General features: G+C 44.2%; 2 protein-coding genes across 2 annotated transcripts in view; one reads left to right on the top strand and one right to left on the bottom strand.

The window, feature by feature from the left end:
* Positions 1–1,525: 1,525 nt before the first annotated feature.
* Ndufa9 (NADH:ubiquinone oxidoreductase subunit A9) lies at positions 1,526–25,692 on the bottom strand. The gene is made up of 11 exons (XM_021631740.2): positions 25,542–25,692; positions 22,587–22,757; positions 21,960–22,057; positions 21,165–21,256; positions 19,615–19,756; positions 15,986–16,088; positions 14,269–14,336; positions 12,370–12,446; positions 8,868–8,963; positions 5,627–5,693; positions 1,526–1,774 (listed from the first exon to the last, which is right to left on the bottom strand). Exons 1-11 carry the CDS (start codon positions 25,588–25,590, stop codon positions 1,604–1,606), a joined length of 1,134 nt encoding a protein of 377 aa, XP_021487415.1. The 5' UTR covers positions 25,591–25,692; the 3' UTR covers positions 1,526–1,603.
* A 23-nt stretch (positions 25,693–25,715) lies between these two features.
* Akap3 (A-kinase anchoring protein 3) overlaps positions 25,716–26,869 on the top strand; it is a 28,073-nt gene continuing 26,919 nt past the window's right edge. Inside the window, exon 1 of the mRNA XM_021631734.2 lies at positions 25,716–25,922. The gene's annotated coding sequence lies outside the window, so the exon portion shown is untranslated. The remainder of the gene's footprint in view (positions 25,923–26,869) is intronic.

A 26,869-nucleotide genomic window follows, 5' to 3' on the forward strand; every position in this document is an offset into this window, starting at 1 on the left:
TGTGTAGCTTTTGTTTAGGCAGAACTTGTTGAGATTTCATGTTTACAGCTTCCCTGTAATCATGTAGAAGACAAAGTCTTACAGCAAACATTCTGGCCCTCTGGCTTTTGATTAATCTTTCTGAAGCCTTTTCTTCCCAAATGTGTGGGGGTGGGGGTGGGAGGGAGTTGCAGAGGCGTTGATTGGGACTGGGCACCATTCATCCTTATTGATTTTCTTCTATTTACTCTGACCCCCAACCCCAATGGCAGTGGCTCATACTTGTAATCTTAGCACTTCGGAGGCCGTGGCAGGAAAACTGCTGTAAGTTTAAGGCTAGCCTGGTCTACATAGTGATTTCCAGGCCATCCTGACCTAGAGTGAGACTCTGCACACAAAAAACGGCCTGGTGACATGGTGTAGCAGGTAAAGGCACTTGCTGGTAAGTCAGATATCTGACCTCAGTTTGATCCCTGAGACCCATGTGGTACAGGAAGAAAACTAATTTCTGCAAGTTGTTATCTGATCTCTACATGCATGTGACATATACATACACCATAATATGTGTGCATACGCACACTGAAATCGAGATTTGACATAAAATGTCTTAGGTCTCTATCCAGACCTATATCTTGTTCTCTCCCTCTTCCCTCCCTTCTCTCTAGTAGTCCCATCCTTCTGTCATGTCCTATGTCTATCTACTTATATTTTAATCTAAAGTCCACATGAGAGAAAATGTGCTACTGTCTTCCTGAGGCTGATTTATTTCACCTAACATAATGATCTCCAGTTCTATTTATCTTCCTTCAAATGACATTTCTTTCTTTATGGCAAAAAAAAAAAAAAAAAAACGAAGAAAGAAAAAAAGCTGAATTGTGCATTTGTACCCTATTTTCTTTATCGGTGTATCTGTTGATGGGCATCCAGAAGGTCGCATATCTGCATTATTGTGAACCGTGCTGCTATACACATAGATGTACAGGTGTCTTTATGGTATGCTAACAGGGTTCTTTGGTTATATACTCTAGATACATAGTAATTCTACTTTTAGTCTTCTGAGGGTCCTGCAGGCCATCACTTCCATAGTGACTGCACTGGTTAATACTTGTACCAATATTTTCTCTTAGAATTCATATTCGAAGCCATATCTGCACAGAGATCACCTATTAGACAAAGGCTAAATTCCTCATACCTGCTCAGTCTCCTCCTGAGAATTACCTTCACGGTCATGCCCCAGGCATCTTCTGTGCATACTGTTCTCTTCACAGAGAATGGATGAGAGACTGGCATGCAAATCTCTTTCTTTCACACACACACACACACACACATACACCACCTTATACCAAATACTTCTAGATAACCACGCATCCCCTGAGATCATAACAATATTTTGACTTTAAAGATAGGGCCTTGGTCTAAGAATTCCAAGCCCTCCAACATTTCAGAGAATAGTTGTGTTAATATTATATACAATCATTTAAAGAAAACTAGGCTCAGTTCTGAATGGCTGTGAGTTCTCTGATCAATCAAGAAACGTGCAGCAGACTGAATCATAGGTATTTAATAGAGTGGCCTCATTTACTACATACAAGATCCTTTAAAGAACATAGGTGCCTGGATGACACTAATAGTTGACTGTTTTGGCAGGCCTTGTTTCCTCGATCTCAGAAGACAGCCAGCGGTAAGTGCGGTGCCGCCGTAACACCTCAATGGACTTGAGTTCCAGCGGTGTGGGCTGAATGCCAAGATCTTCCAGGCCAGGCAGGTCAGACGCCATCACATCTGAGATATGCATCTGTGAACAGAGGGTCACAGAGAATGCTGAAAACAGAGTGCCACTCCTAAAACATCCACATCCCCAAGCTGGCCCGAGGCTCCTCACTAAGGCAAATGCCTTCAGAAGACTCATGGCACGCTCTGATTCTGGGACTCATAAAAGCAGAACAGTGCGGCTCATCAAAGACCTGAGGCTATGGGAGCGTAGAACCCAGGATCACGGGCCAGTGACCCTGGAAGAGCAGCTCCACAGGCACATGTATGCAGCGCTGGACCTAGTGCAGGGAGGCAGAAGCTATCCCTCCATCCAGAGATTCAGACAAGAGCTAAGGCAGGAGGAGTCACCCCTGGAACCCATTTTCTTATGGTGGGTCTCTGGGCTCTAGCTCTCTACTCCATTTTAATTTTTTGTCCTGGTTTGGCTTGGGGATTTATTTTGACAGTGTCTCACACTGAAAGCCCTAAGAGCCCATTATGTAACCCAGGCTAACCTCAAGCTTGCGGAACTGCTTATGTCTCAGCCTCCCAAGTGCTGGGACTGCAGGTTATGACACTAGGCCTAGACCCATTAGCCTTTTTTTGCTCCAATTATACTCAACCTGGGTCAAGGAATGCTCACTACAAAGCCAGAAGCCAAACCTACTTTGTTTAGGAAAGAATGATCAAGTCAGCCTCACTCATGAAAAAGCACCAAAGCAGATCCTGCTGTACATGGAACTACACCAGGTTCCATCCTGTGCACCCCCATGAACAACTCAGAAAAAAACAGGGTGTTTACTGAGTGCTCTAGGGTGCTCTGCAAACCAAACCTGAAGGCTTCCTGCCTATTCGATTCACACTTTCTCAGTCGCCAAGGTAAGAGCAAGTGTCAGACAACAGGGTTCACGGGCACAGGAAGGACACCAGGGAAATGTCTCTGTTTTTAGGCCGTCTGTCAGAGAAAGGCAGATAACTGCCGACTGTTATCCAACATAACCAGGACTGTTATCAATCCCTTGCTATGCTTCAGCTCGTAGAGGACAGTTTGGCTGCATCCCATCAATAGAGAGAAAATTCACAGAACTTAGGCTGAGATGCTGTCATGTGTTTATTTTATTTGGTCCCAGCAAGACGTGGCATGCAGGAAGCAAGTAGTCAATGACTCAGACAAGCACAGCAGACGTGAGAAGAGCCGGGGCTTTGAAGCTCAGCATTTTGCAGGCAGACAAGAATGGCGGCAAGAAGCTCACTGAGAGAGGATAAAGGGCTGTTGCCTGGGTTACAATAGGCAGAGGAGAGATAGTTATGCACTCTGCCCTCAATGCACAGCAAACTTCCAATATTGCTAGAAGTATGTTTCTGATGATAAACAGGCAGGAATTAGGAGTGGCCCAACTTGGCATCTACTGAGGGTTGCTGAGGTCTAGCCCTTTACCATCTAACATCTAGCCATTAGTCAAGGATAATTCAGATTTCAATTTCAGTGAACTAAAGCAGAACTCATATCTGATGTCTGCAGTCATGGGAGCCATATGTCAAGCCCTCTATATCACACATTGCTACTGGCAATGTGATGGTACAGCCACTTTGAGCACTGAAGGAAGAAGTCCCATAGGGCAATGCTGGCTTAGGTATCAAAACTAGAGGGGATCACTATATATTTTACATTAACAACACAGAAAGGGCTGTCACTGAGTCTGAGGACAGAACACAAGTTTGCGACAGCAGAGCACAGTGGTGGCACAGGTCTGTGGTATGGAACTCAGGAGGCTGAGAAAAGAAGATCAGCACAAGGTCAGAGTCAGCTTGGGCTGTATAATGAACACAAGGCAAGCTGAGACACACAGCAGACTCCATCTCAAAGCAACAAAACACCTGATAAGATTTAATCAACAAAATAACAGCTTGCAGTTCTATTTACAAGATGTTACTATGTCTGAATAGCTCAACATGAAATTCCCATTCAAGATGGGAGAGAAAAATGCAGCCTGGCCTCCATCAGCAGCAGCTGGCAACTGGGATGAGCATAATCTACAAACAGAAATGAAAATGTCTGAGGCTGTGACCCCCTCCCCCCGACATCAGAACAGACAGCAATCAGAAGGGGAGGAAAACAGAAAGAGAGCATCCAGCATAGCCCAACTGGAGAAGAAAAAGCAAGAGAATGTGGCTTGGGCCAGACACAGTTGTTGCAGAATACTTGATACCATTGTGAACCCTGAGATTTTACTAGAAAAACATCTTTCTAATTGTGGTGTGGCTCAGTCTTTGACCCTAGAGCTTCCTGTTTTCTGTAAACGAGTGGCTCAGCCCTAGCACACCTTTAATCCAAAAACTTTCTGTAAACAGGATTAAATAAAGTTAACCCTAGGTCAAAAGGCAGAGCAAGCAACAAGATTGGCAGGAAGTAAACATGGGGGGAAAAAACCCCATAAGGTGAGGAAGTCAAGAAAGTAGAAACAAAAGACATTGAGTTGAAGGGTATTTAAGACAGTATGGAGGAGAAGAGCTTTTTTTCTTCTGGGACGTGAGCTGAATAGGAAGAGCCTTTTCCTTTTGCAGCATGAGCTAAGCAGGAATGGCATTTTTGGTTTTGGACATCTACTGAGTAGGAAGGTCAGCTGAGTGTTTTTCTGCCTCTGTGACTTAACAGGTTTTCACCCAGCACCTGGCTCATAAGTCTTTATTGTTAAAAATCAAACATCTAGGATTTTCTCTCTTTATAACAACGCACAGGTGCAAAGGCATCCTTTCAAAACAGAGAAATGTGGCCCTTCAACAAATGCTGCTCATAGCAGAAGTGAGATGAGGTCAGAAACTGACTGAGAGGAGGCTGCCTGGGGTCATGAGTAGCCTTGGAATGAACAGTTTTAGGGCAGAGAAAGATAAAATTTGACTGAAATGGAATAAAGAAAGAATGAGGCAAGAATCTGGTGGGAACAGGTACGGAGGGCCCTGGAGGTGGAGGTGTGAAGGGAAAGCCAGACCTGGTTGTTGCAAGATATTTGATCACCCTGTGAAGCCCGAGACTGTGTTGTTTACTGGAAAAACCTGTTTCTAGTTGTGGTCTGGCCCAGAACCTAGCACCACTTTTAATGGAAGAGTTCTCTGTTTGAATGTTGTAAACAGGATTAAATCAAGTCAATCATAGGTCAAGAAGTGGAGCAAGCAACCAGTTGACAGGGAGTAAACATAGGACGTCGGGAGAGGAGATAGGCAGTAGGACGTACAGAGGAGGAATATTCAGTTTGAGGGTTTTTTTTTCAGACGAGTGGGGAAGAAGCTTTCCTTCTGGGATGCTGGCTGAGAAGGAAGGTCAGCTGGGTGCTTTCTCTGCCTCTCTGAGCTAGCAGGCTTTCCCACAAGTATCGGCTCCCTAGTTTTTATTGGTAAAATCAAACACTTGAGATTTTGCTAAAAACAACACATACTCGTACACACCTGTACTCCTAGCACTTAAAAGTAGAGGCAGATAGATCAGGAATCCAAGGTCATCTCCACCTACATAGTGAGTTCTGTGGCCAGCCTGGCCTAGAGACCTTGTCTTAAAATAACAACAAAACCCAAAACGGTTGTAAGGGGACACAATAAATAGCAAAATGGCCAGATGGACCTGGGAAGAAGAGTTTGGCCTTCAGTAAGGGTTGGGTTGCCTATTATGCATGTTTGAATGATCTTATAGAAAGGGGAAAATACACTATCAGAGAGAAGATGATTAAACAGTATTAGAAGGAATACATGTCAGCCAAAAGCAGAAGAGCTAGACTTGGCCAGGAGCAATATCCCACACACAGGAGTCCTGTAACTATCCAAGCAGCCCAGCCAAACAAAACTGACTTGTCCACCTTTGCAGTGCTCTGCCTGGTGAGAGGTTTGCTACGTGCAAACTTACCCGCTCTACTTTGTCCCTCGTTGTCCAAGGCTCAAATGGACTCATTTCAAAGAATCTGGCAATCCACCTGGAATGGAGACATATAAGGCACATGTGAAAAACATCTGTGCTGGGTTTCAGCCTATGGAGCCCAGGAAAAGGGGGGCTGCTGCACACAAGAACTCACTAAGTTCTTGTCATTGTTGTTCTGAAAAAATCACCAACTTCTTGGCTCTACTACCTGTTGTGAAGATCTATCTAATCTTTCCCCTCTCCCTTTCTCCCTCCTTCCTTTCTTCCCTCCCTTTCGTGCACTTTTAAATCAGGGACTCATGTACCCCAGGTTGGCCTCAAAGTCACTATGTGACTGACAATGACCTTGAACTCCTAGTCCTTCTGCCTTTGCCTCCCAAGTGCTAGCATGTGCCACCATACCTGTCAAAATCTTACGGCTTTTGGGGCAGGGGAAAGTGCTGAGAACCAAAGTCATGGTCTCACACGTGCTAGGCAAGTTCTCTACCACTGAGCAGCAATGGTCCATCCCTCTATCTACAGGTTTCTCAAGACTTGAAAGGACATTCTCATTGCTAAAGTAAATCCCTGACAAAGGAAGCTTTAAGAACTCAGAATTTCTTTAGCAACATATAAAATCCTGATGATAGCCAGGCCCTCCTACGAATAGCCCCTGTGCTCTGGGTCCACACTAACATCCTGTCTGGATTATGCCACATCCTCAGTGGGCCATGCCACCTGTATCAGCCAACCCTGAATTTACCATCACCTTCATGTGCAACATGAAAGCACCTCCCTGCTACCTGGTTTATATCTCCATTGTACTAAAGTTGCTGTCCCACCGATCTCCACGGTCCTTTGGCTTTGACATCGGCTTTTTTCATTAGCATGCCAATAAACAGATATTAGTGGAGCGGCCTTTTGTGCACCAGGCATAGCACTGAGGCAGAGGAGCATGAGAATTAGCTCAGAAACGTCAGGCTCTTAAGTAGATTTGGGTTACACACATGTGCCTTGTCTCGTATGCACTTGCCAGCCTTTACCTACATGTGGTGTGCAGGCAGGTGCATTTCCAAACACTGGCCGTAGCAACGTTGTACCTCACCTGTATCTGGCATATACTCCATTCTATATCTACCCATATACTCCATCCTCTCTGAATGGAGTAAGTTTCTACTCCCCTAATGACCATCAGCTTGGGACAGTTTCTGTTTAGATATATTTCCAAAGCACTTGGGTGCAAAGAATGGAAACGCTGATCCAGCCTGAACTGGTTTTAGGTGCACACAATGTAAGGCAAAATTGTGTCCTCAAGTAAACTTTTAAGGAGAATGTATATGTATTGCTATCTTACATATATGTAAAACTGGGCTTGCATGTGACTACACATAGACACAGAGAAAAATGATTATATGACCTAATCTGTCAATCAAAATAAAGAACTTACTTAGCCAGTCCCCTTAGCAACCAAATTCCTCCTCTCTTGAGCCTTATGAAAGGAATCCCCAAACAATAATTGGTATCCCCAAGTATCTTCCCCGGAGTGGCTGGCTGTCAATATCAACAGCATACCCCTCTCTAATCAGTACAACTGCTTTGTTTAGAATAGTTTTGCTGTTGCAAAGTGAGTCCTTATTTTCACCTCTTCAGATAAGAGGCCAGGAAGCACCGACCCTGATTACTCTGTAACAGTTCCAGATACTGGATAGAGGGACGTGAACAAAAGGGTAGCATTCTCCTCTTCAGACATGCATGTTTGTATCTCCCCTTCCTAGCATGTAAGGGGCTCAGGGTCTCATCCAGCACCACAAACAAATAAACAAACAAAATGGAAAAAGGCAAGGTGCAGCGACACACACTTAGGACTTCAGAACTCAAAGAAGAGGCAGAGAGGCAGAGAGGCAGAGAGGCAGGCAGACAGAAAGACAGGGCAGGAAGATTGTTCCATATGCAAAGCCAGCCCAGCGTACACAACAAGTTTGTGGCATATGGAGCCAGTTGCAGGCCAGTCGGGGCTACTCAGGGAGTAAAACAAACAAAACTCCTTTTTCTCTCAACCTCTCCTGAAAATCCTCGACTCAACAGATTCTCATCTTCTGCAAGTGCTTAGGTTGGACAGTGTTCTACCTTTGGGGGCCTGCTCCTCTGCAACCTCTGTCCATTCTATACCTTTCTCCTGTGTAGAGTCACAAGTGCTAAATGAGTGAAGAAAAGCCTCTGAAGGAGAACGGTCTCATTAAACAACTTCCACCATGCTGTGCTGCGGTTTTGGTTGTTTAAGGTTCTTCTTTCTTGTTTTTGATTTTGGTGCTGGGGATCGAAGGTGCGGCCTTGTGAGTGCTAAGCATGCACAACCACTGAGCTACACCCCTACAGCCACAAGCTATAGAAGAAGTGTTCCCTTAGGTGCCTAGATCACTACCTGAGAAATGGAAGGCATCAAAAAATATTTGTTGAGTAAATAAAAAAAATGGACTGCCATGTTACTTAGATTGTCTGACTCTGGCACACTAGAGGTGAAAATCTTCCTGCCTAGACAATTATAGTGTGTTCTGATGTGTCCAGGATGGACACACATAATCAGCAGAAGAATGCATGCATGTGTTGCCATGCTGGGGACTGACTGAGTCTAGAAACTTGCACTTGCCAGGCAAGGGTTTTGCCTCTGAGGTACCAGCCCCAGTAGATAGAAAGTTTTAGTCCCCAAAGCAATGAAGTGAACTAAGAAAGAAAGAAACTAAAGACTCAGGGCCAGGTCTAGGTCAGCCTCCTCCCCCCCAACTCCCCCAAAGACGGCCTTAACAACAGAAGGGAACCTCGGCCCCTAGAAAGAGCTGGAAAAAAAACAAAAGAAGAGCTGACTGTTCCCTCATACCATTCTCAAGCAAGACACTTCTCCAAATTAAATCCCAGGGTCTTTACTGCTGCTTATTTGTTCAAGATGCTAGGAACTAAACTCAGAGCCTCCCATGGCACAAATGTTCTGTCTCTAAAATAGATCCCAGCCCAAGCCTAGCCTAGGGTTTTAAATTGGAGAATCTGAAGAATCACCTAACAAACACTAAGGTCATCCTTACTTGTTAGTGCCACCTACAGTTCGTTCTTGGCATCACAGCATCACAAGTTAGCCTCGATAGATGTGGGGAGACCGGCCTTCTGTAAAAGAAGTATGTCCTGCTACCCTAGGATGGGATTAGGAACAGCATCTTAAGTTAGCCTCTTGGGTACACGCAAACAGCACTGTACTTACCTATAGACAAATGCTGGCAAGGGGTAGGGGAGGTAGGTCCTATGGGCCATGCCATAAATGTACTGCACCAGATGAAAGAGGAGGTACCGATTTGGCCTGAAAACCAAAACACAGTTCTTTACATAATTTTCCCCTACAATTTTTTTAAAACAATGTTTTTCTTAAGAAAAAGGAAACACGCTGTCACAAATAGATAAGGAAAGAAAATCTACCTATTAACCTTACGCCAAAGACAACCTATTCTACATACACTTCTCATCCTCTCACAGGTGTCTTATGATGTACCCTGTTCATTTATCTTTTTGTTCCCTTTGAGAAGGGCTCTCGCTATGTAGCCCTAGCTGGCCTCAAAAATCACAGTAATCTTTTTGCCTCAACCTCATTCACCACCACTCCTAGCTTAATCAACATTTCTTTAATAATATACAAGATTAATTTTTCTTCATGTATTTTTGGTCATTTACATATCTTTCACTCCTCTGATAGTTTCTGTCCCTTACAATGACAAAAACAACTCCATCATCTCAATTCTTACCATTTCACTTAGGCAGCCTCTATGTATCTGGAACCAGACTTTAATAATTAACCATCACTTACATTTCAACATCTACCTACACATTTTCCTAATACCATTTATCTCAGAAATATCCATAACTGAGAGAGCATAATGATCTTTCACTACAAATCTTGTTATTTCAACATTTTAAAGACAAACAAACAACAAAAACCCCACCATGCAAATGGAAATACTGGTATCAGCTAGAGGAAATAGCACACAAAACCCTCAAATAGCCCCTAAGTTCTTAAAGGATTTTTCAAGAATGTCTGGTTTGTCCAACACAGGCAACACCAGACCATGGCCAACCTACCCAAGTGCAAGGTGCCTCCTCAAGAGGCTGTACAGCAACACATTCCAGTAAATGTGGACGGACCAGGCAAAGAGCCTTGCTCAGAGAAAGGGCCACGGAAGCCTACATCCTTCCCAGGCTGCATTTCGTGGTTCAGCATTAAGCATCACCATCAACAGACATCCTCGGCAAAGCCTGTCTCTGAGACCCCCTCAACTGTGCTTGTCAGCAAATCCCTACACTGCTTAAGGTAACCTGCCTTCCCTAGAGAAGAACCAGAAAGAGAGAAGGCATCTGAGCTAACTGGCCTCACCTCCAGTGTTGCTTTTCTAACATTCACACTACCTTCTCCACTGACGTTTCTGTTTTTAATATAATGTGGACAAGTGTTTTGCAGGCATGTATGTCTGCACACCACATGCATGCTTGGTCCCACAGAGGCCAGAAGAAGGTACTGGATCCCCTGGGACCGGAGTTTCAGGTTGTGAGCCACCATGTAGATGCTGGGAATCAGGTTCTCTGGAAGAAAGTGCTCTTAATTACCGAGCATCTCTCCAGTCCCAGCCTTTTCAATTTTAAACGGTATCATTTGAAATACAAAAATTCCCAATTCTGATAAGTCAAACTTAATTCTTTTCCTTTTATGGATTGTGCTTCTGATGATATAGCTAAAAGCATCTTGCTAAACCCAACATCTAGAGTTGTTCTATTCCAAATATTTATACTTTAAAGTTTACATTTGTTTTCTTTTCTTCACAGAGGATGAAGTAAAAGTCCAAGTTCCTACTTTTCATAGTATCATTTGTTGAAAAGACTACTATCACTCAAGAGCCATGGCACATTTGTCAATTGTCAGTCAATTGTCCATAAATATGATCTGGAAGCTGGGCATTGGGAGGGGAATTATAATCCCAGCAAAGGAGAAGATTTTGAGTATCATACTATCCTTGATTACACAATGAGTCCTAGAGCAGCCTGAGCTACTAGGTGGTGAGATGCTATCACAGACAAAGGTTTGGTTCTGAACCACTGGTTCTGGTTAACTGATCTATTAATTCAGCAAAAATTGTCTTGATAATTACAGCTTTAGAATAAGTTTTATAATTGAGAAGGTCAAGGGTTTAGGCTATTCCCACTTTATATTGTCTTTCTATTACCATTTAAATTTTGGAGTTTGACACTTTCTCCAAAAGGCTGCTGGAATTTTGACAAGATTCAATCTATTGACCAATTTAAGGACAACTGCCATTTTAACAATATTGACATTTCCAATTCATGATTTGGGAAGTCTTATCATTTACTCCTTACTTTCCTTTCACAGTGGTTTTGGGATACATGTCTTATTAAATTTACCTAAGTATTCTATCTTTTATGCTATTGTGAACATGATTTTCTCTGGTGTGTGTACACAGGTGTGGGTGGATACACTTGTGTGAGTGCACCCACAGCAAACATGTGGGGGCCACACCCTCCTTTATTACTCTAGACCTTGCTTTTTGAGGCAGAGTCTCTCATTGCACCTGGAGCTCACTGACTGAACTAGGCTGGCTGGCTAACGAGCCCCAGAGATGCTGCTGACTCCATCTCCCCAGAGCTGGGGTCACAGGCTTGTGACTCATTTACTTTTTCACTTGTATGCCTGGAGTCCAAACTCAGGTCCTGCTACTTGCTGGCAGGCACTTAATGGACTGAGCCATTTCCCAGCCTGTAATATTCCATAATTCTATTTGCTTACTTGCTGGTATATAAAAACCAATTTTTTATATTGATCTACTCTGTGTCTTTACTGAGCTTGTTTATTAAATCTTCATTTTGTGTATTTGTGTACGTGTGTGTGTGTCCGAGTATGTAAAGCAATACAATTAATGCTACCAGAAACCTGGGAGAAGCTGAAGAGATGGCTCAGTGTTTGCTGCACAAGCATGAGGACCCAATATTAGATTCCCCAGAACCCACATTACAAAAAAAAAAAAAAAAAAAAGCTGGAGCTGGGCCCAGTGGAGCATGCCTATAATCCCAGCACTTGGGGAGGCAGAAGCAGTGGATTTCTGTGAGTTCAAGGCCAGCCTGGTCTACAAAGTGAGTTCAGGACAGCCAACGTTACACAGGGAAACCAAAACCAAAACCAAAACAAACCTGGGCACAGCAGAACATGTCTGTGATCCCAGGAAGATAGAGACAGGCAGATCTCTGAAGCCCAGATAGTCTAAAAAAATGGCACATCTCAATGCAGACACATTTTCCTACCATGATTTTGTTTTGGTTTTAAAGGCAGGGTCTTAGTACATCCTCAGGGTAGACTTAAACTCTCTTTGTAACTCAGGTTAGCCTTAAACTTGTGGTGACCCCCCTGCCTTCGCCTCCCAAGGGCTAGGATTATAGGTGAGAGTCAACATGCCTGGGTTCCTTGAATATTTTATCAAAAAGTTGAATCTGCAGACAGGAACCACAGACTAAACGCCCACTGACTACTTTTGCAGTGCCTAGGGCAGTGGCTCTCAGACTGCTAACAGAATTGTGCAGATTTGGGCAGGTCCTACGTTTCCTCAGTGGCTGAAGGTGAGCATCAGATGCTCTGACTCTGTGAGTGACCTGAGCAGATGGTGTCATAAACTGTCACTATCATTCCATAAAAGCCAACTCTAGGCACTTACCCGGTGAAGGCAAAGATTTTTCCTCTGGTGTCTGGATCTTTAACCGCATTAACTATCCCTTTGGAAACATCCGCAACCTATACAAATCATAGGACATTTTCAGACAATTGTTGACCTAAGACATCAGACCTGGAGAACAGGCCCATAACCTCAGATACCTGGGAAGATGAGGCCAAGAGAATCAAGCCGGAGACCTGGCGGGGCTGCATACTGAGTTCAAGGCTAGCTTGGACAACTCAATACAACTTGTCTCAATTTCTTTAAAGCGGGTTGGGAATGTAGCCCAGTGGTAGTGTTTACCTCACATTCATGCTGTCCTGGGTTCAATCACAGGATATAACCACAAACAAACAAGTGTTTAAAAGAGATGGAAAGGTAGAAAGAGAAAGGGAGGAAGGAAAGCATGTGCCTATCACAAGCAAAAGCAACAGAACCGAAACAGCAGCATCTCTCTCAGAACCTGAAGGAAGCTCTCCTTACTCAGTCATTCACATAATCATACCCAAGGCTCATGTGGGCACTGTCCTAGCCAGAGTCTCTAGTCAGCCCCAGGCCTCCTTGACTTTGCCAGGCCACTGTCTCCCCCATATGATCTCTTACCACTCTTCCCCACTGTCCCAGGCCGCCATAATCTAGAGGCTGAACCACACAGAATAGCTGATGTTCTTCCATTCTGATTTTCAAAATAAGTACTATATACAGGTTTAGACCCGAGACCTGAATCCACAATCAGAAATTATTTATACTTCTAGGAAACACCTGACGACTGCATGGAAAAATTTTAGTTGTCATGGAAGGGGCAAGAGATGGCTGTTTCTGGTTTCTATTGACTAAAGGACAGGGTGGCTGCTCAACATCCCACAGTGAGGAATTATCTGGCCCCAAATATCAGTAATGCCACTATTGGGAAAGTGCTAGTTAGCTTTTATGTCAACCTGACACAAGGTAAGGTCATCTGGAAAGAAGAAATCATAATTGAGAAAAATGTCTCCATAAGATTGGTCTGCAGGTAAATCTGTAGGGCACGTGAGGGAGCCCAGCCCACCCTGGGTGTTGCCACCGCTGGTCAGGTGGTCCTGAGGTGTACATAAAAGCAGGCTAAGGCAAGCCATGGAGAACAAGCTTGTAAGCAGCACCCCTTCATGAACTACATCAGCTCCTGACTGCAGACTCCTGTAGTCTTGCATTCCTGCCTTGCTCCCCTAGGTGATGAACTTTTAAGCTGCAACTTTCTTTAGGTCGTGGTGTTTTTGTCACAGCAATAGAAACCCTAACTAAAACAGAAACACTGGTCCAACCCAGCCCACTACTATGGAGCCCAACCTTCTCCTTCACCCCTGGCCCTAGTATGTACCGTTCCCTCTAGGTGGAACAGAACCCCATGCCTAACAACTGACTCAGAACCATCCAAAGCTGGATCTCCTGGCTTCTGATACGATGACATAAAATTCTCTCCTCTTCCTTGCACTTATCACATTGAATAATAACTGTTATTTACCTGAGAAGAACTTGGGGACAAAAATGTATGTCTCACTGGTTATCCTCCCTACATTACTAGTAACATAGTGTGCTGGTACAGTGTACAAATCAGAAGACGTGTTTAAGCAATTGATGAGCAAGGACATCAGACCTGCAGAGCAGGCCTGTAACCTCAGTTACCTGGAAAGTTCAAGGCTAGCTTGGGCAACTCGGTAAACCTGTCTCAATTAAGCTTTCTTAAGTGGATGGACAACTGTGGACACCAAGGAAACATGCACCTTTTAGGTAAAATGAGGCAACCAGTTGAAGCAAGCCGACAAAGGGAAAAATGAATTCCATAGGTGAGAGTGAAGGCAGAAAACTGAACCAAACCTGAATGCAGTGAATACCCTTTCCTAAGCCTTCGTGCGGGGTACTTACATATACAGGTTGTTTCACTGTCCGAAAGCCCAAGGAAACGAGAGGCACACCGATAAACCAACGAATATCTGGAAGGAGAAATGAGAACCTGTCCTGAGAATGTTTAAGCCATTTACGTAATGAAAATAATGTAACAAATACAGCAGACTCTGAGGGCTCTAGACTCAATAAATAAATAAGGAAAAAACAGACTGGGTTGTGATGGCTCAAAAATAAACAGACAGACAGACATTAAGGGACTGGGTTGTCATGGCTCATAGATAGATAGATAGATAGATAGATAGATAGATAGATAGATAGACAGATAGACAGATAAAAAGGGACTGGGTTGTGAAGGCTCATAAAGAAATAAATGTAAAAACCTAGCAAACAAACAAACAAGCAAAGAGCAGGGTGGGTGGTGATGGTGCACACCTTTAATCCCAGCACTCAGGAAGCAGAGACAGAATCACTGCATTCCAGGCCAGACAGCAGCCTCCCCTTCCTCCCCCCATGCCTTCCCCAAAATGGACTGTAGTCCCAGAAAGTGTCAGCCCAAGTAAACCCCTCCTCCCTAAGGTGCTTCCCAGTGATGAGAACAGTGGCAGGCACAGACTCTTCCTGTCCACACCTTTCCTCAATGCTCATCTGGCCTACCCCACTGCCAGCTTCAACGCTGCCTCCATATCCTCAGGAATTGTGTCAGCATTCTACCTCTCCAAACACGGATCTGTCTTAGTCTGTTCAGGCTGTCACAACAAAATACCACAAACTCAATGGCTTAAACACTCAAATTATATTTTCTCCCAGATCTGGAGGCTGGAAAGTCCAAAACCGAGTGTCAGCAGGTCCCTGGCGAAGTTCTCTTTCTGGCTTGTAGGTGGCCATCGTCTTACTGCATCCTCATGTACCCTACCTCAGTGTGTGCACACAGAGACTTTCTCTCCTTGTAAGGTCACCAACCCCATCAATTAGTTCCTAATCCTTACAATGTCATACAGCCACAATGACCTCCAAACCCCTTTGTCCATAAAGAGTTACATCAAGAATTAATATAAATAACTAGCAGAAAACAAATCTTACATATGGTATGCCATGATTTTAAAAACAAAGTGGAAATTAATGCATAAATCTAGACAGGACAATAAATTTTAGATACAAGGAAGCAACAACTGCACACAAAGGTATGCTATTCAGCTACACAAGAAAACAAGTTCCTCAAAATTAGAGACAATCCTAAATGCATACAAGCCAAAGTCAATTTGAAAAGGCTTTATGGTGGGTGACTACAAAGACAAAGAATTTTGAAAATGATATAATTACCAACCCAGTAAAAAGATCAGTAGTTGGCAGGTGTCCAGGATGGGGCCAGAGAATTTGTAGAACTCACAGGATTTGCTAATATCTCGACAAGGTCATAGAGTTACTGAGGTTTAAGCCTCAAGTCTCAGGTCCTGAAGTCCTTCCTCTGGAGTAAGCATGACCACTGCCTCTGGCAGTTGGAGGGAAGTAAAACTGTACCTCCTTAATTCCACGCCACAACATTTAACGGGGCCCTCATTTCACAGCAGAAAGGGCAATGCTGCTGCTGAAAACAAAACTCCCAAGGAGAAAGGAAAGACAACTGGAAGAGGAAACAGCCTCTGTCTGGGAGCTCAGAGAGCACTGCCCACTGGTGCTCTGCTCAAACTGGGCTAAGCCACCCGCGGCCCTCTCTTCTGGGAAGAAAGATGCATACTTGCAAAGTAATTGAGGAACCTGTCCTCCCTTCCAAAGATGTCAGAAGGCCGTATGATGGTAGCTTCAGGAAATGCACTTAACACGTCCTTCTCTCCCACTGCCTAAACAACCAAAAATAAAAGCATTTTAATTCCACAGCAAGTGCACAGAACTTCCCCTCCCCCACAATCAGTGACTGCTTGCACTGACAAGGCCCTATATTCATTAGGTAACCATAACTTCAGAAGATAATGTTGTGCATAAAACTCAATTAACAGAATGTTACACACACACACACACACACACACACACACACACACACACACAACATATGTGACAAAACAAACACCCCACATAGGTTCTTCCTATTCTTATGCTAGGAAACCTCATAATAAAGGGAAAAATTGGGGATATGGTTTTTCAGCCTTCAGTTTCTTTCTCCTATTTACAGATTCTCTGCTTCGTGTCAGTAAGCTAGCAGCCTGTCAGAGAGGAGTCAGTGTGGTGGCAGTGGCCTCCTGCACTGACTACAGAACCTACCAGTTTAATGCCTGTCCATATATACCTCTTTCTCTTTATCAACTCCTTCACTCAAGGTAAACAGGGTAGAGTCTCCACCCTTCTCCCTCTTGCCAAGCTAGGTAAAACCAGGCCCACCCTGCCGCACCGCTACCACTCTCCAGCTCACAGTTTACTCACTCTGCCTCTGCATTCTGTTTCAGCAGCTTCAACACCTGATCTGAAACTACTTTTGATCAGATCACACTGCAGTTCTGTCAGCAGATCCGACACTGCAGTTCTCCTGACTCATCGATGACACAATACCTCTTCCCTCGTGTGATGCTGGCTTCCTGTCTACCGCACAGGTCTACCACTGCTCAGTCCTGGCTAGCTTTGGTATCTGCAAGTACCCCTCCTCTGCCACACTGGAAGGGTTTGCATGCCTCTGCCCCATTCAGAGCTCTCTTCTCAGTCAGCCTTCTTACTCCTTAGGCCCTCCATACCTTCTGATTCTTCCAATTAATAGATTCTGTTGACTCTAACTTCTATCTCCAGCCCAGATCTCTCTTCTGAGCAACAGGGTCATAAACCCTGAGTAACAGGGACACTATTGAATCCCAAGTTCAAAATTCAGCCACCTTGTATTCTCTCAAGTAAAACAGTGCCTCTTAAACTGTGTTCAGTTTGCAATAGCCTAGAGAGAGAAGAGTGTGCACAACTGGCAAATTGCCATGTGCTTTTGAGCCCACCAAGAAGCTGGCTCTGAAGCAGAGCCAGCCTCCGCCCTACCTGAGATACAAGTACACTGATGTCAAGTTCCTTTCCAAAACCTCTCTCTGTGCCAGGTTGGGCCTCTGATTCTGTAACAGGAGATGCTAATGATGTTAACATTGTGTCCTTAAGAACAGCTGGAGAGTAAACTATTTCCCATAGTGATTACTACTGTTTCTCTCCTGGTAAAAATGCTCTGCAGTGGGAGAGCAGCTGGAAGCTCATCCATGGAAAATACTCTGTGCTGGCTGGAACTCGAGAGGGCCAGCAAGGCTTCCCCGGCCATTTCTGCCAAAGACCACGGGAGCCCAATCTGACGGTGTTCTCTGCGCTGTTTGTCCTTTCAGTGAAAGGCTTCCTTTGCGGGAATGTTCTGCTCTCCGCTGGGACTCACGTGTGATTAGGAATTCTGCTGTCCCACGAGCGCTCCCCAGTGTGTTCTGCTGGCCGGCTATAGCCCTGGTTTGATGACGTTACTATTTTGTTTTCTCCTTTGGGCTGCTCCACTCATCCCAGCTGGACTTTGTGAGCACCTGATTTGATTAACACTCTGTCCTCTACCTGCTGCTTCCCTCCACCAGCTAACTGCTCTTTACTCTTGTACTTTTGTTTGCTATCCGCTTAATAGACTCACTCATTCAGAAAGCACAGCTCTCACAGATCGTTCTCTAGAAAATACAAAATAGAGTTAATAAAAGATTGACACCTTCAAAGAGTCTACTTTAGTGGGATGAGGTAGACTGGGCATTGGAGTTGGAGAATCTCAGTGACTCTAATGTATAACTGAGGACAAGAATTACTGGCCTAAGTCCTAGCCCACTCAAGTATTCCCATCTTACCCAACAGCACCATCAGGCACGGGCTTAAAGAGAGGGGCTAGCAAGTTTTGATGTCTCTCTCTCTCTCTCTCAACACGACATCCCCACCCGCTTCCAACAACTATGACATTCAGGTGATTCAGTGCAGAAGCAGCCATGTGTGTTCTCACTCCTATCTTTTTCTCCAATGTACTGTCTGAGTATGTGATCTCGATAAGTGGGAAGCCAGTCCTGCGACTTGGGAGACAGAGCTTACATAAAGAGGAAGTCAGAGCTGAGGAAAATCTGAGAAACAAGCTACAGGCTTGACAAATATTGGCACCAATCATGGCTAAGATTCCCTAGTGCTGGATAGTTATGTGAGCCTATAAATTTCCTTTATGTTTACATCCAATTTTTCCTTTTTTTTTTAAAATTATGTATAGACTTATATGTTTATGAGTCAGTGTTTATGCACACGAATGCAGAAACCAGGGATATCAGAAGACAGTATCAGTCCCCTTTGGAACTGGAGTTACAGGCAGCAGTAAGCTACCTAATGAAAACTCAGGTCCTCTCCAAGTGCAGTACATTTCACTGCCTGGCAATCTCTCCAGCCCCTCACGTTCAGTTTTCTGATGCTAGTAATTAAATGCTACTAACTACAGGTACAGTTCACTTCCAATGCCCCACTATACCCTGCTCCACTGGAACATTTTGCTACTCTGCAATGCTTCATGGTACTGGGATCATTTGTCCTGGTGGACTAGAAATTTAATGTGGGCTAGGATCAGGTCTGTTTGATAAGCAAATGTATGCTCAGTACCTAGCACAATTTACAGCATACAACTGGTGCTTAACAGTTTTCTCAATAAATACATGCAATGGATCAAAAGCCGGAAATCATTATCAAGAACTCTGCTGTCCTTGTCAGAATGACTCAAGGCAAGCTCATTGTGGCCAAAGACAAATGCTGATGCGTAGACCCAGACACTAGTTAGCCTGGACAAAAACATTTTAGGTCCCAGATGGATTATGAGCCACAGTGGCCAATACCGGATGCCAGCAGAGTTTGCAGGAGGAAAAGATGAACTACATGGAGAGCGTTCTCTCTAGCACTATCTACTCCCATCATTCCCAGCCCTTACACTGCCCAGATGGGGCTGGCAGAAACCTGGGACAACAGGTCTGAAAAGGAAAGAGGTTCCTGAAATCACAGTTGGTAATCTGCATTCCCCAGTGTGTGCTGTATACCTCTTATCATGTCTCCCCACAACCTTAAGCATCTGGAGGCAGGGAATATTATCTACCCATATTTGAAGCCTTCAACAGACCACTCAACCAAAATGTCCCAAATGTGTGCAAAGGCTGGAGCTGTGGTTCAGGAATAAAGCACTTGCTTGTCAAGGCCCTGGGCTCAGTTCCCAACTTCAAAAACAAATTAAAACCACAATACCAGTGTACCTGTTCTGGAAGGGCAATGAAAAACCCTCCAATTTCTCAAAACATGCGGAGAAGCACTTCTCACCCCCGACAAGTTCCAAAGGGTTTCCCAGCCCTGTGGAGCACCAGCACTCACCTTGCTTCTCAGGTACCTAGAAGAACTCTTTATATTAGCATTCAGGTGTGAAACATGAATAAATCTCTCAACTCCAGCTTCCTTGGATGCCCGTGCTATTGCATGAGGAATCTTCACAAAAACATCCTCAAAATCAAAGTTTCTGAAAGAAAAAGGTAAGGAAGAGCAGTTAAGAATTGAAGAAGGTTTGAGATTTCTATACTACTCTAGTTTTCATGACAGTACTAGACTTTATAACAGTTAACCTTTTAAACAATAATGCCTTAACTCTAAGCCAAAAGTAATTTTTCCCAAGGCTTCCAGACCTGCTCATTGCCAATCAACTTAGATAAAAGCTTACTCAAAGTTAGAAAGCCAACATAGAAAGTACTTTATGTTCTCAAGAAATCTTGAGAGCGAGGCACTTCAAGAAAACCTGACTATTCTGGCTAGAGTGAAGCAGGAAAGTATTGGGGGCTGGAAAGGGACTCACTTCTTACTCATAGAACTTTGTTTCCCTAAAGTGAAAAAAATAAAAATAAAAATCAGTCATGGCAGGGCCTGATGGCACAGACCTATATGCTGGCTACTAGAGGAGGTTAGGCAGAGGGCTCTCAAATTCACAGCTATCCTGAGCTACAGAGTGAGCTCAAGACCAACTGGGCAAATGGACAACTAAGTGAGCCCTTAGCTCATAATTAAGAACAATAGGACCTAGGGCTATAGCTCAGTGGCCGAATACGTGCCTGACATGGCCCTAAGTTCAGTCCTTAGTATTGGGAAAGAAGAAAGAAGGGAAGAAGGAAGGTGGGGGAGAGGGATGGAGCTAAGCCACAATTCAATCTCTAAATTAGCTGAATTCTTCTGCACAAGTCATTGTGTTAGTCCCTATAGGAAACTAAAGTTGAAAAGGACCCTGTAAGTCAACAAAGAATTTCAACTATTTAAGAAAACAGGGGTACTGAAATAAATCTAAGTCAGACATTTAATCAATACTAGAGGTAAAGAATGTGTAAGCAAAGGGCTGTGAAAGTATAAAACATGATTTATTTGGGCCAGTGTGGTAGTCCAGCTATAACTCCAGCACTTGCAAGATGGAAACAGGAGAACTGTAAGACTAACGGGGTCATCCTGGGATACATAAGACCCTCTCTCAAAAGATAATAATAAAAATCTTTAAAAACTAATAATGACAAATCATTCTTTTTTGCTAATCCCCAAAAAAGCTAAATAACATTCAAATCAGTACTTACATCACCTTCTATTAACAACGCAGAGAGGCAATCCAAAACATTGGTGGACAAGCAAATCCTAATTGCACCCCAGACTGACAGTTCCAGCAGAGTCAACACTGGTCACTATCAAATTCACGCCACCAAACACAATGACATGACACATCATACTGCTAACATCCACTACACATGCTGCCAATGAACCTGGCCACCCATTACTGGTGGGCCGGTTGAAAATGACACTATAACCTTAAGCACATAAAAGGTACCTGAACCTTTTAATAAATGTCACTGAACCCCAAGACTCAGCAAAAAAAGACAGGAGAGACAGCGGCTTACTTGGTTTCCCAGTCCCGCCCAATGAGATTGATGACCACATTGCTGTGCTGCACTGCCTTCCGGATAGAATCTTTGTCTCGCGCATCCCATTCCTACGACAACAGAAACCAATCAGACTAAAACATATGGGGCACATCTCAGCACTTACAGCAACTCTCAGGATGGTCATCTGTGATAGTCGAAACACAGCGCCATTTCGCACAAAGTGCACTCATTTTAACAAATGCAGCTGACATCTCAAAACTCCCTCCTCACCCTCCCATTCTTCGGAGACAAGGAAATAAAAGTACATGTCCCCTCTATCTTTCTTTCTATCTTCCCCTTCTTTCATAAGATTCCCTGCACTCTGCCCAAAGTTTGGCTATGAGTCCCAGCATCTGCTTTGATACCCTGCTGGGTAGAGTCTTTCAGAGTCCCTCTGTGGTAGGCTCCTGTCCTGTTCCCTGTTTTCTCCCACTTCCGACATCTATCTAGTTTGCCTTTCTGAATGAGGATTGAGCATCTTACCCAGGGTCCTCCCTCTTGCTTAGCTTCTTTAGCTGTACAGATTTTATTTGCAACAGAACCAAAAAATCTGGGCACAGGGGTCTTTTCTGAGACTGATACTCCAACCAAGGACCATTCATGCTCTCTAGGGTTTACATGATAAAACAAGAGTTGCTGGATCCTAGCAGAATGGAGGATGCAGCCGGTCCACTCTGGGGTAAAACTACTGCTTTATTCCACTGCCTCTTATCCCTAACAACAACCTCAGAAACTACATTAACAAACCCAATGCCCACCACAGAGTCTTACCAGAAAGATAAGCTGGCCCAGGTCACCCATAAGGCGAAGGTGCATGATGTCATATGTGTCACATCGATAAGGTATGATCACTTGTGATCCCATTCGTCCTAAAATATGAAGCAAAACAAGAAACAACAGCAACATAATATGTATATGTCACACAACAATGACTTAGAAAAAATCACATTCCAATATGATAGATGGATTAATTTACTGCTTAATAAAAAGAGTATTAATACTGGCATACTAAGGATGCCATAACTTCTCAGGGTCCTTTATCGTCATAAGAATGTCCTATAGAAGAAGCATGTATGTTCTTTCAATGCCAAGGCAGATAAAATGTACATAAATATAAGATAGAAGTAACTTTTTATAATTTATTTAATTTTATTTTATGTGCATTAGTGTGTGCATCAGATCCCTTGGAACTAGGTTTGCAGACAGTGGTGAGCTGCCATGTGGGTGCTGGGAATTGAACCTGGGTCCTTTGGAAGAGCAGACAGTACTCTTAACCACTGAGCCATCTCTCCAGCCCTAGAAGTAACTTGTAGCAATATTAAAACAAGCTCACAGTCTCAAGTACAGCAGTCCTAGTCCAGGGCCATGGAACAGACTGAAGTTAAAAAACTGACTTACCAAGATGGTTGACAACGTATCGGCCCAGGAACCCTGTTGCTCCAAAAACAGTGGCCACAACTCCACTGACAGACGAGCGGCCACCTTTCCCGTGAGGTATGACAGCATGATGAAGCTGGCGATGACGTGGGCCACTGAACACAGAGGTTGCTGCTGCAGTAATGGTCTGACCTTCAGGGAAACACCAGAGCCAGCAAAAGTGGCAAATGTTAGCATAAAAGCAACTTTGAATAACAGTTTCTTTCCTAGGAACTTGCAACATTATTTTGAGAAAGTACCTTAGGGATTTAAATACCAACAACAGTAAACACAAATTACTGTAGCACAAAATCCACAGGAAATATCTAAAATTAGAAAGCAAATACCATGTCCTATGGGACATATAACATTAAGTCATATTTATCACAAGAACAGATTTCTGGGCAGAGTGTTTTAAAGAGGAATAACCAAGACTAGAATCCCATGAGAGGATCCCTTTCCCATAGCTGGGCTGCCTTGCTGGCCTCAGTAAGAGAAATTGCACCTAATCCTGCTGCGATTTTTGAGGTACCACTGTGGGTTGGTACCCATGGGCATCCTCCCCTTCTCTGAGCATAAGGGGATAAAGATGGGGGAGGGGCATGAGGATGGGTCTGGGAGGAGAGGAAGGAGGGGTTCTGTGATCAGATTGTAAAATTAAAAGGAAAAAAAAAAGAATCCCATGAGAAACACATAACATACACAACCAAGCAGGGGTAGGAATGAGTAAGACTGGAGTGGAGAAATAGCAAAAGACTATCTGGACTTGACTGAAACTTGATGTTATGTGAAAAGTTAAGATAATGATGTGGTTGGAGGCAGAAGACTACTGGCATCTCAAAAGAAAAAAAAAAAGCTGGGGAAGTGGCTCAGTTGGTAAAGTGCTTGCTATGAAAGCATAAAGACTGAGTTTGAATTCCTGACACAAAGAAGGGAAAGAAAGAAAGGGAAGGAAGGAAGGAAAGAAAGAAAGAAAGGAAGGAAGGAGACAGAAAGGAAAGAAGGAAGAAAGGAAAGGAGAAAGAACGAAAGAAAGAAAGAGAAAAGAACAGCCAAGCATGGTGGCACTCATTTATAATCCCAATGATGGGTGACAAATTAGCAGAGACAGATGGATCCCTTAAGCTCGCAGTCAAACCAACCTAGCCAAGTCAGTGACTTCCAAGTTCAGTGAGGAATTCTGTCTCAGATAAATAACAGATAAATCGATGATACATACATACATACATACATACATGTATACATACATGCATACGGTAGGGCAATTAAGAACACCACCAGATATTGACCTCTGTCCTTCATATACACACATATTCATATGTACTCACACACAAATATGTATATATATGTATATACACTCTCTTACCCAAAATAAATACACATATAGAAAACAGGAAGATAAACAAAAGGGGTACAGTTTAGATGTAAAAACCACTGAAATGCAATTTTGGGTGAACGGTTAGTGAGAATGTAACTAGTGCAACTCAGACAAAAGCACGCCTCTACCAGCGGCACCACCTCACCCTAGGGTATTGGGCTGGTATTAGCCAGAGCTAAACACTTAAGTTTTTTGAGACAGTGTATCATTCTGTAACCCAAGTTATCCTAGAATTTCCCATAGCTGCCTTTGAACCAACAATGATCCTCCTGCCTCAGCCTCTCAAGTACTACAATTACAGCTGTGAGCTACCACGCCCTTGTTTTATATCCCTACTCTATGTGTTTCTTCCATGTTCATTTATAGTAAATAACAAGACTGGAGCAACAGGGACATCTGACTCTCTGGATAGCTGCTGTTGGACTTCTCTTGCTGCTCTGGTTTCCTGAGCAAGACAACTATCAACCAAAGAGCCAGCTGGCCTACCCTAATGGCAGCACCAGTGGTTCTGCATATCCCATGGATGCCTTGAGGAAAGCACGTGCCCAAAGCTAACAAAGCTAACTGCCTTGACTCCCGAAAGCCAGACTACTTGAAACAGTTTGTAGCAGACTTATATGCTATCACAGCCTAATGCTAGATGGCCCTGCAAACCATTCCCACTGAGGCCAGGAGACAGGCCGTGATTGCTCCAAACATCCCTCCTCTGCTTGTCTGGCATGGCTCACCTGGTGAGTCTCCCGGGAGACAGTCTGCCGGGCTGTCTTCCTCAGTAGTGCAGCAGGAGGTTTAATAAAAGGCTTTCAGTAGTGTGGGCTAAGAAGTGGTGATGGCAGAGGCGGTGGCCTAAGGACACCCAACTTACTAAGGAGCTGTTAGACTTTCCCTTGCTGCTCCGACTAGCCTGAGCAAAAGAGCTATTCTAAGCCATTCTGACATGAAGCAATATTGAAAGTGAACGACATTCTGGAATACGTAGAATACGCTATGAGAAACATATAACTGAGGTGGGCACGGTTGCGGCGTGGAGGGTGAAAGGATGGTGAGGTGGAGCGCCCGAAAGCTTTGCATCCCTCACTCTGCAAGTGCAAATGCATGCTTTAGATTTGAGGACTGCGAACAGATCCGATCACAGTAGAAGAGTAAGTAAGCAATGCTGACAAGTTCCAAGCTATCTTTCATTCTTCTTCGCTTTTCTTTCCACCCAGCTTCCAACTCGTTCTCCAGAAGCATCTCTGCTGCAGACCCTAACGTCACAATCTAACACAGTCTTTACCCGTGGCGCGGATTATGGCTTCCACTGCGATTACTACCATGAAATCGACATGTCCTGCAATCCGGGCCCCTTCTCTCTGAATAAGTATTCTCCTTGACCTCAACCTTCCCAGCTATCTCGAACCTTTCAAAGCGTCCGGGTTCTCCCCGTCCCTCCCAGCTACTCCAACTCTCCTTCCCTCTCCCGAGTGCACAGTTTTACACATGAGCTACGAGTATGAGGAAGAAAGGTATATTCCCGTTGCGGAATCGGCCCCAGAGCCACAGTGCCCGCTGACACTTACGTGACATTGGCAGTGATCTGACAACCCGGGAGCGGACGGCGGTCGCCATCTTCTCCCACAAAGCCTCACGGCCGGTGCTTCCGCCAACTACGGCAACAACGCGGGGCCAAATGCTATCGCACGGACCTCTCTGCGCAGGCGCCAACTGGGAACGGAAGTGGGGGTGGGGTCGGAGGCTGAGCGTGAAAGCGCGCTGGAGGAGAGAAGAGGAGAAGAAAGGGCAAAACAGAATCCTGGAGTGGGCTGTGAAGATCTTCTGCTATTGTTAGGAGCTTGCAGTTCAGAGTCAGCCGGGGACTCACTCAAAGGCATGCAAAATGGCCAGCCTTCAAAGTCCCCCCTCTCTATGGGCTGTTACCAGAAAGTGTCAGCTCTGCAGAGGTGAGGAGGAGGCGTGGCCCTGCACTCTTCAGAAGTTGTATTGAGGGAAAACTGTAAAAGAGTCTGCGCACAGTGTACAAGTGTGTGGGGGGTAGGGGGGAGAACAGAAACGCAGAGGTTCCCCTAACACCCACCCACCCACCCACAAGAAAATGCACGTGGACGCCGTCAAGAACACCCTTTCTTTGGGGGCGTTAGTGCTCACTGCCCCTTTTCATAGAATGCTTACTTAAATGTGTGCACCAGCTCTTCTCCTATGTGATGTCTCCAGGGACTTATGACCACCTTTTCCAATATGGCGATGGGGCCCCTTATAGCGCTATTAGTTATAGCGCTAATTCTAATTATTTGAAGCGTGAATCTCCTGAAACGTAATATAAAATTGCATGTCATGCTTGACATTCAGCATTTCTCTGTGGAAAAAAAAAAATGCTGGTGGCTTTACCCAGGGCAGTTATTTATTTTTTAAACTGGGCCTCTTTGAAAATCTCTAGCGTTCTGGAAGGAGACATCTGGAGCCTGAGGATATTCTGAAAAAAAAAAAAAAAAAAATTAAAGCATTTGCATTTTAAAATCTTTTTCAGGACGTGGTAGTGGATGCCTGTAATCCCAGCCCTTGAGGGGAAGAGACAGGAGGATAGGGAGTTCCAGGCCAGCCTAGGTGACCTTGTCTCAAATTAAAAAAAAAAAATTAAAAAAACATTCCAGTCAACTTCTTGAGATACCTGAGTAAAAGACAAGCACTTTTAAACTAAAGTTCCCAGAAAGAAGCAGTATGTTCTGAACACTCTAGAAAGGCCAATTAATTGGTTAGGACTTTAATGATAGTAGAGAGGATGGAATTCTGCAGACCCAAAGCCAGATCATCCTACACTATCCTTAGCCCAACAGAATAGCCATTTATTGTCCACCTTTGTGTATGACCTGATATCTTTGTGATGGATTAG

The sequence above is a fragment of the Meriones unguiculatus genome, chromosome 5, assembly GCF_030254825.1.
Source record: "Meriones unguiculatus strain TT.TT164.6M chromosome 5, Bangor_MerUng_6.1, whole genome shotgun sequence".
In the NCBI taxonomy this organism is placed as follows: domain Eukaryota; kingdom Metazoa; phylum Chordata; class Mammalia; order Rodentia; family Muridae; genus Meriones; species Meriones unguiculatus.

Coding starts and splice junctions, on each gene's coding strand:
- Ndufa9 (XM_021631740.2), bottom strand. CDS start 25,590: ATGGCGACCGCCGTCCGCTCCCGGGTTGTCAGATCACTGCCAATGTCA. Junction 22,758..25,541: donor CAGATCACTGCCAATGTCAC/GTAAGTGTCAGC, acceptor GTTTCCCTGAAG/GTCAGACCATTACTGCAGCA. Junction 1,775..5,626: donor CGAGGGACAAAGTAGAGCGG/GTAAGTTTGCAC, acceptor CTCTGTTCACAG/ATGCATATCTCAGATGTGAT.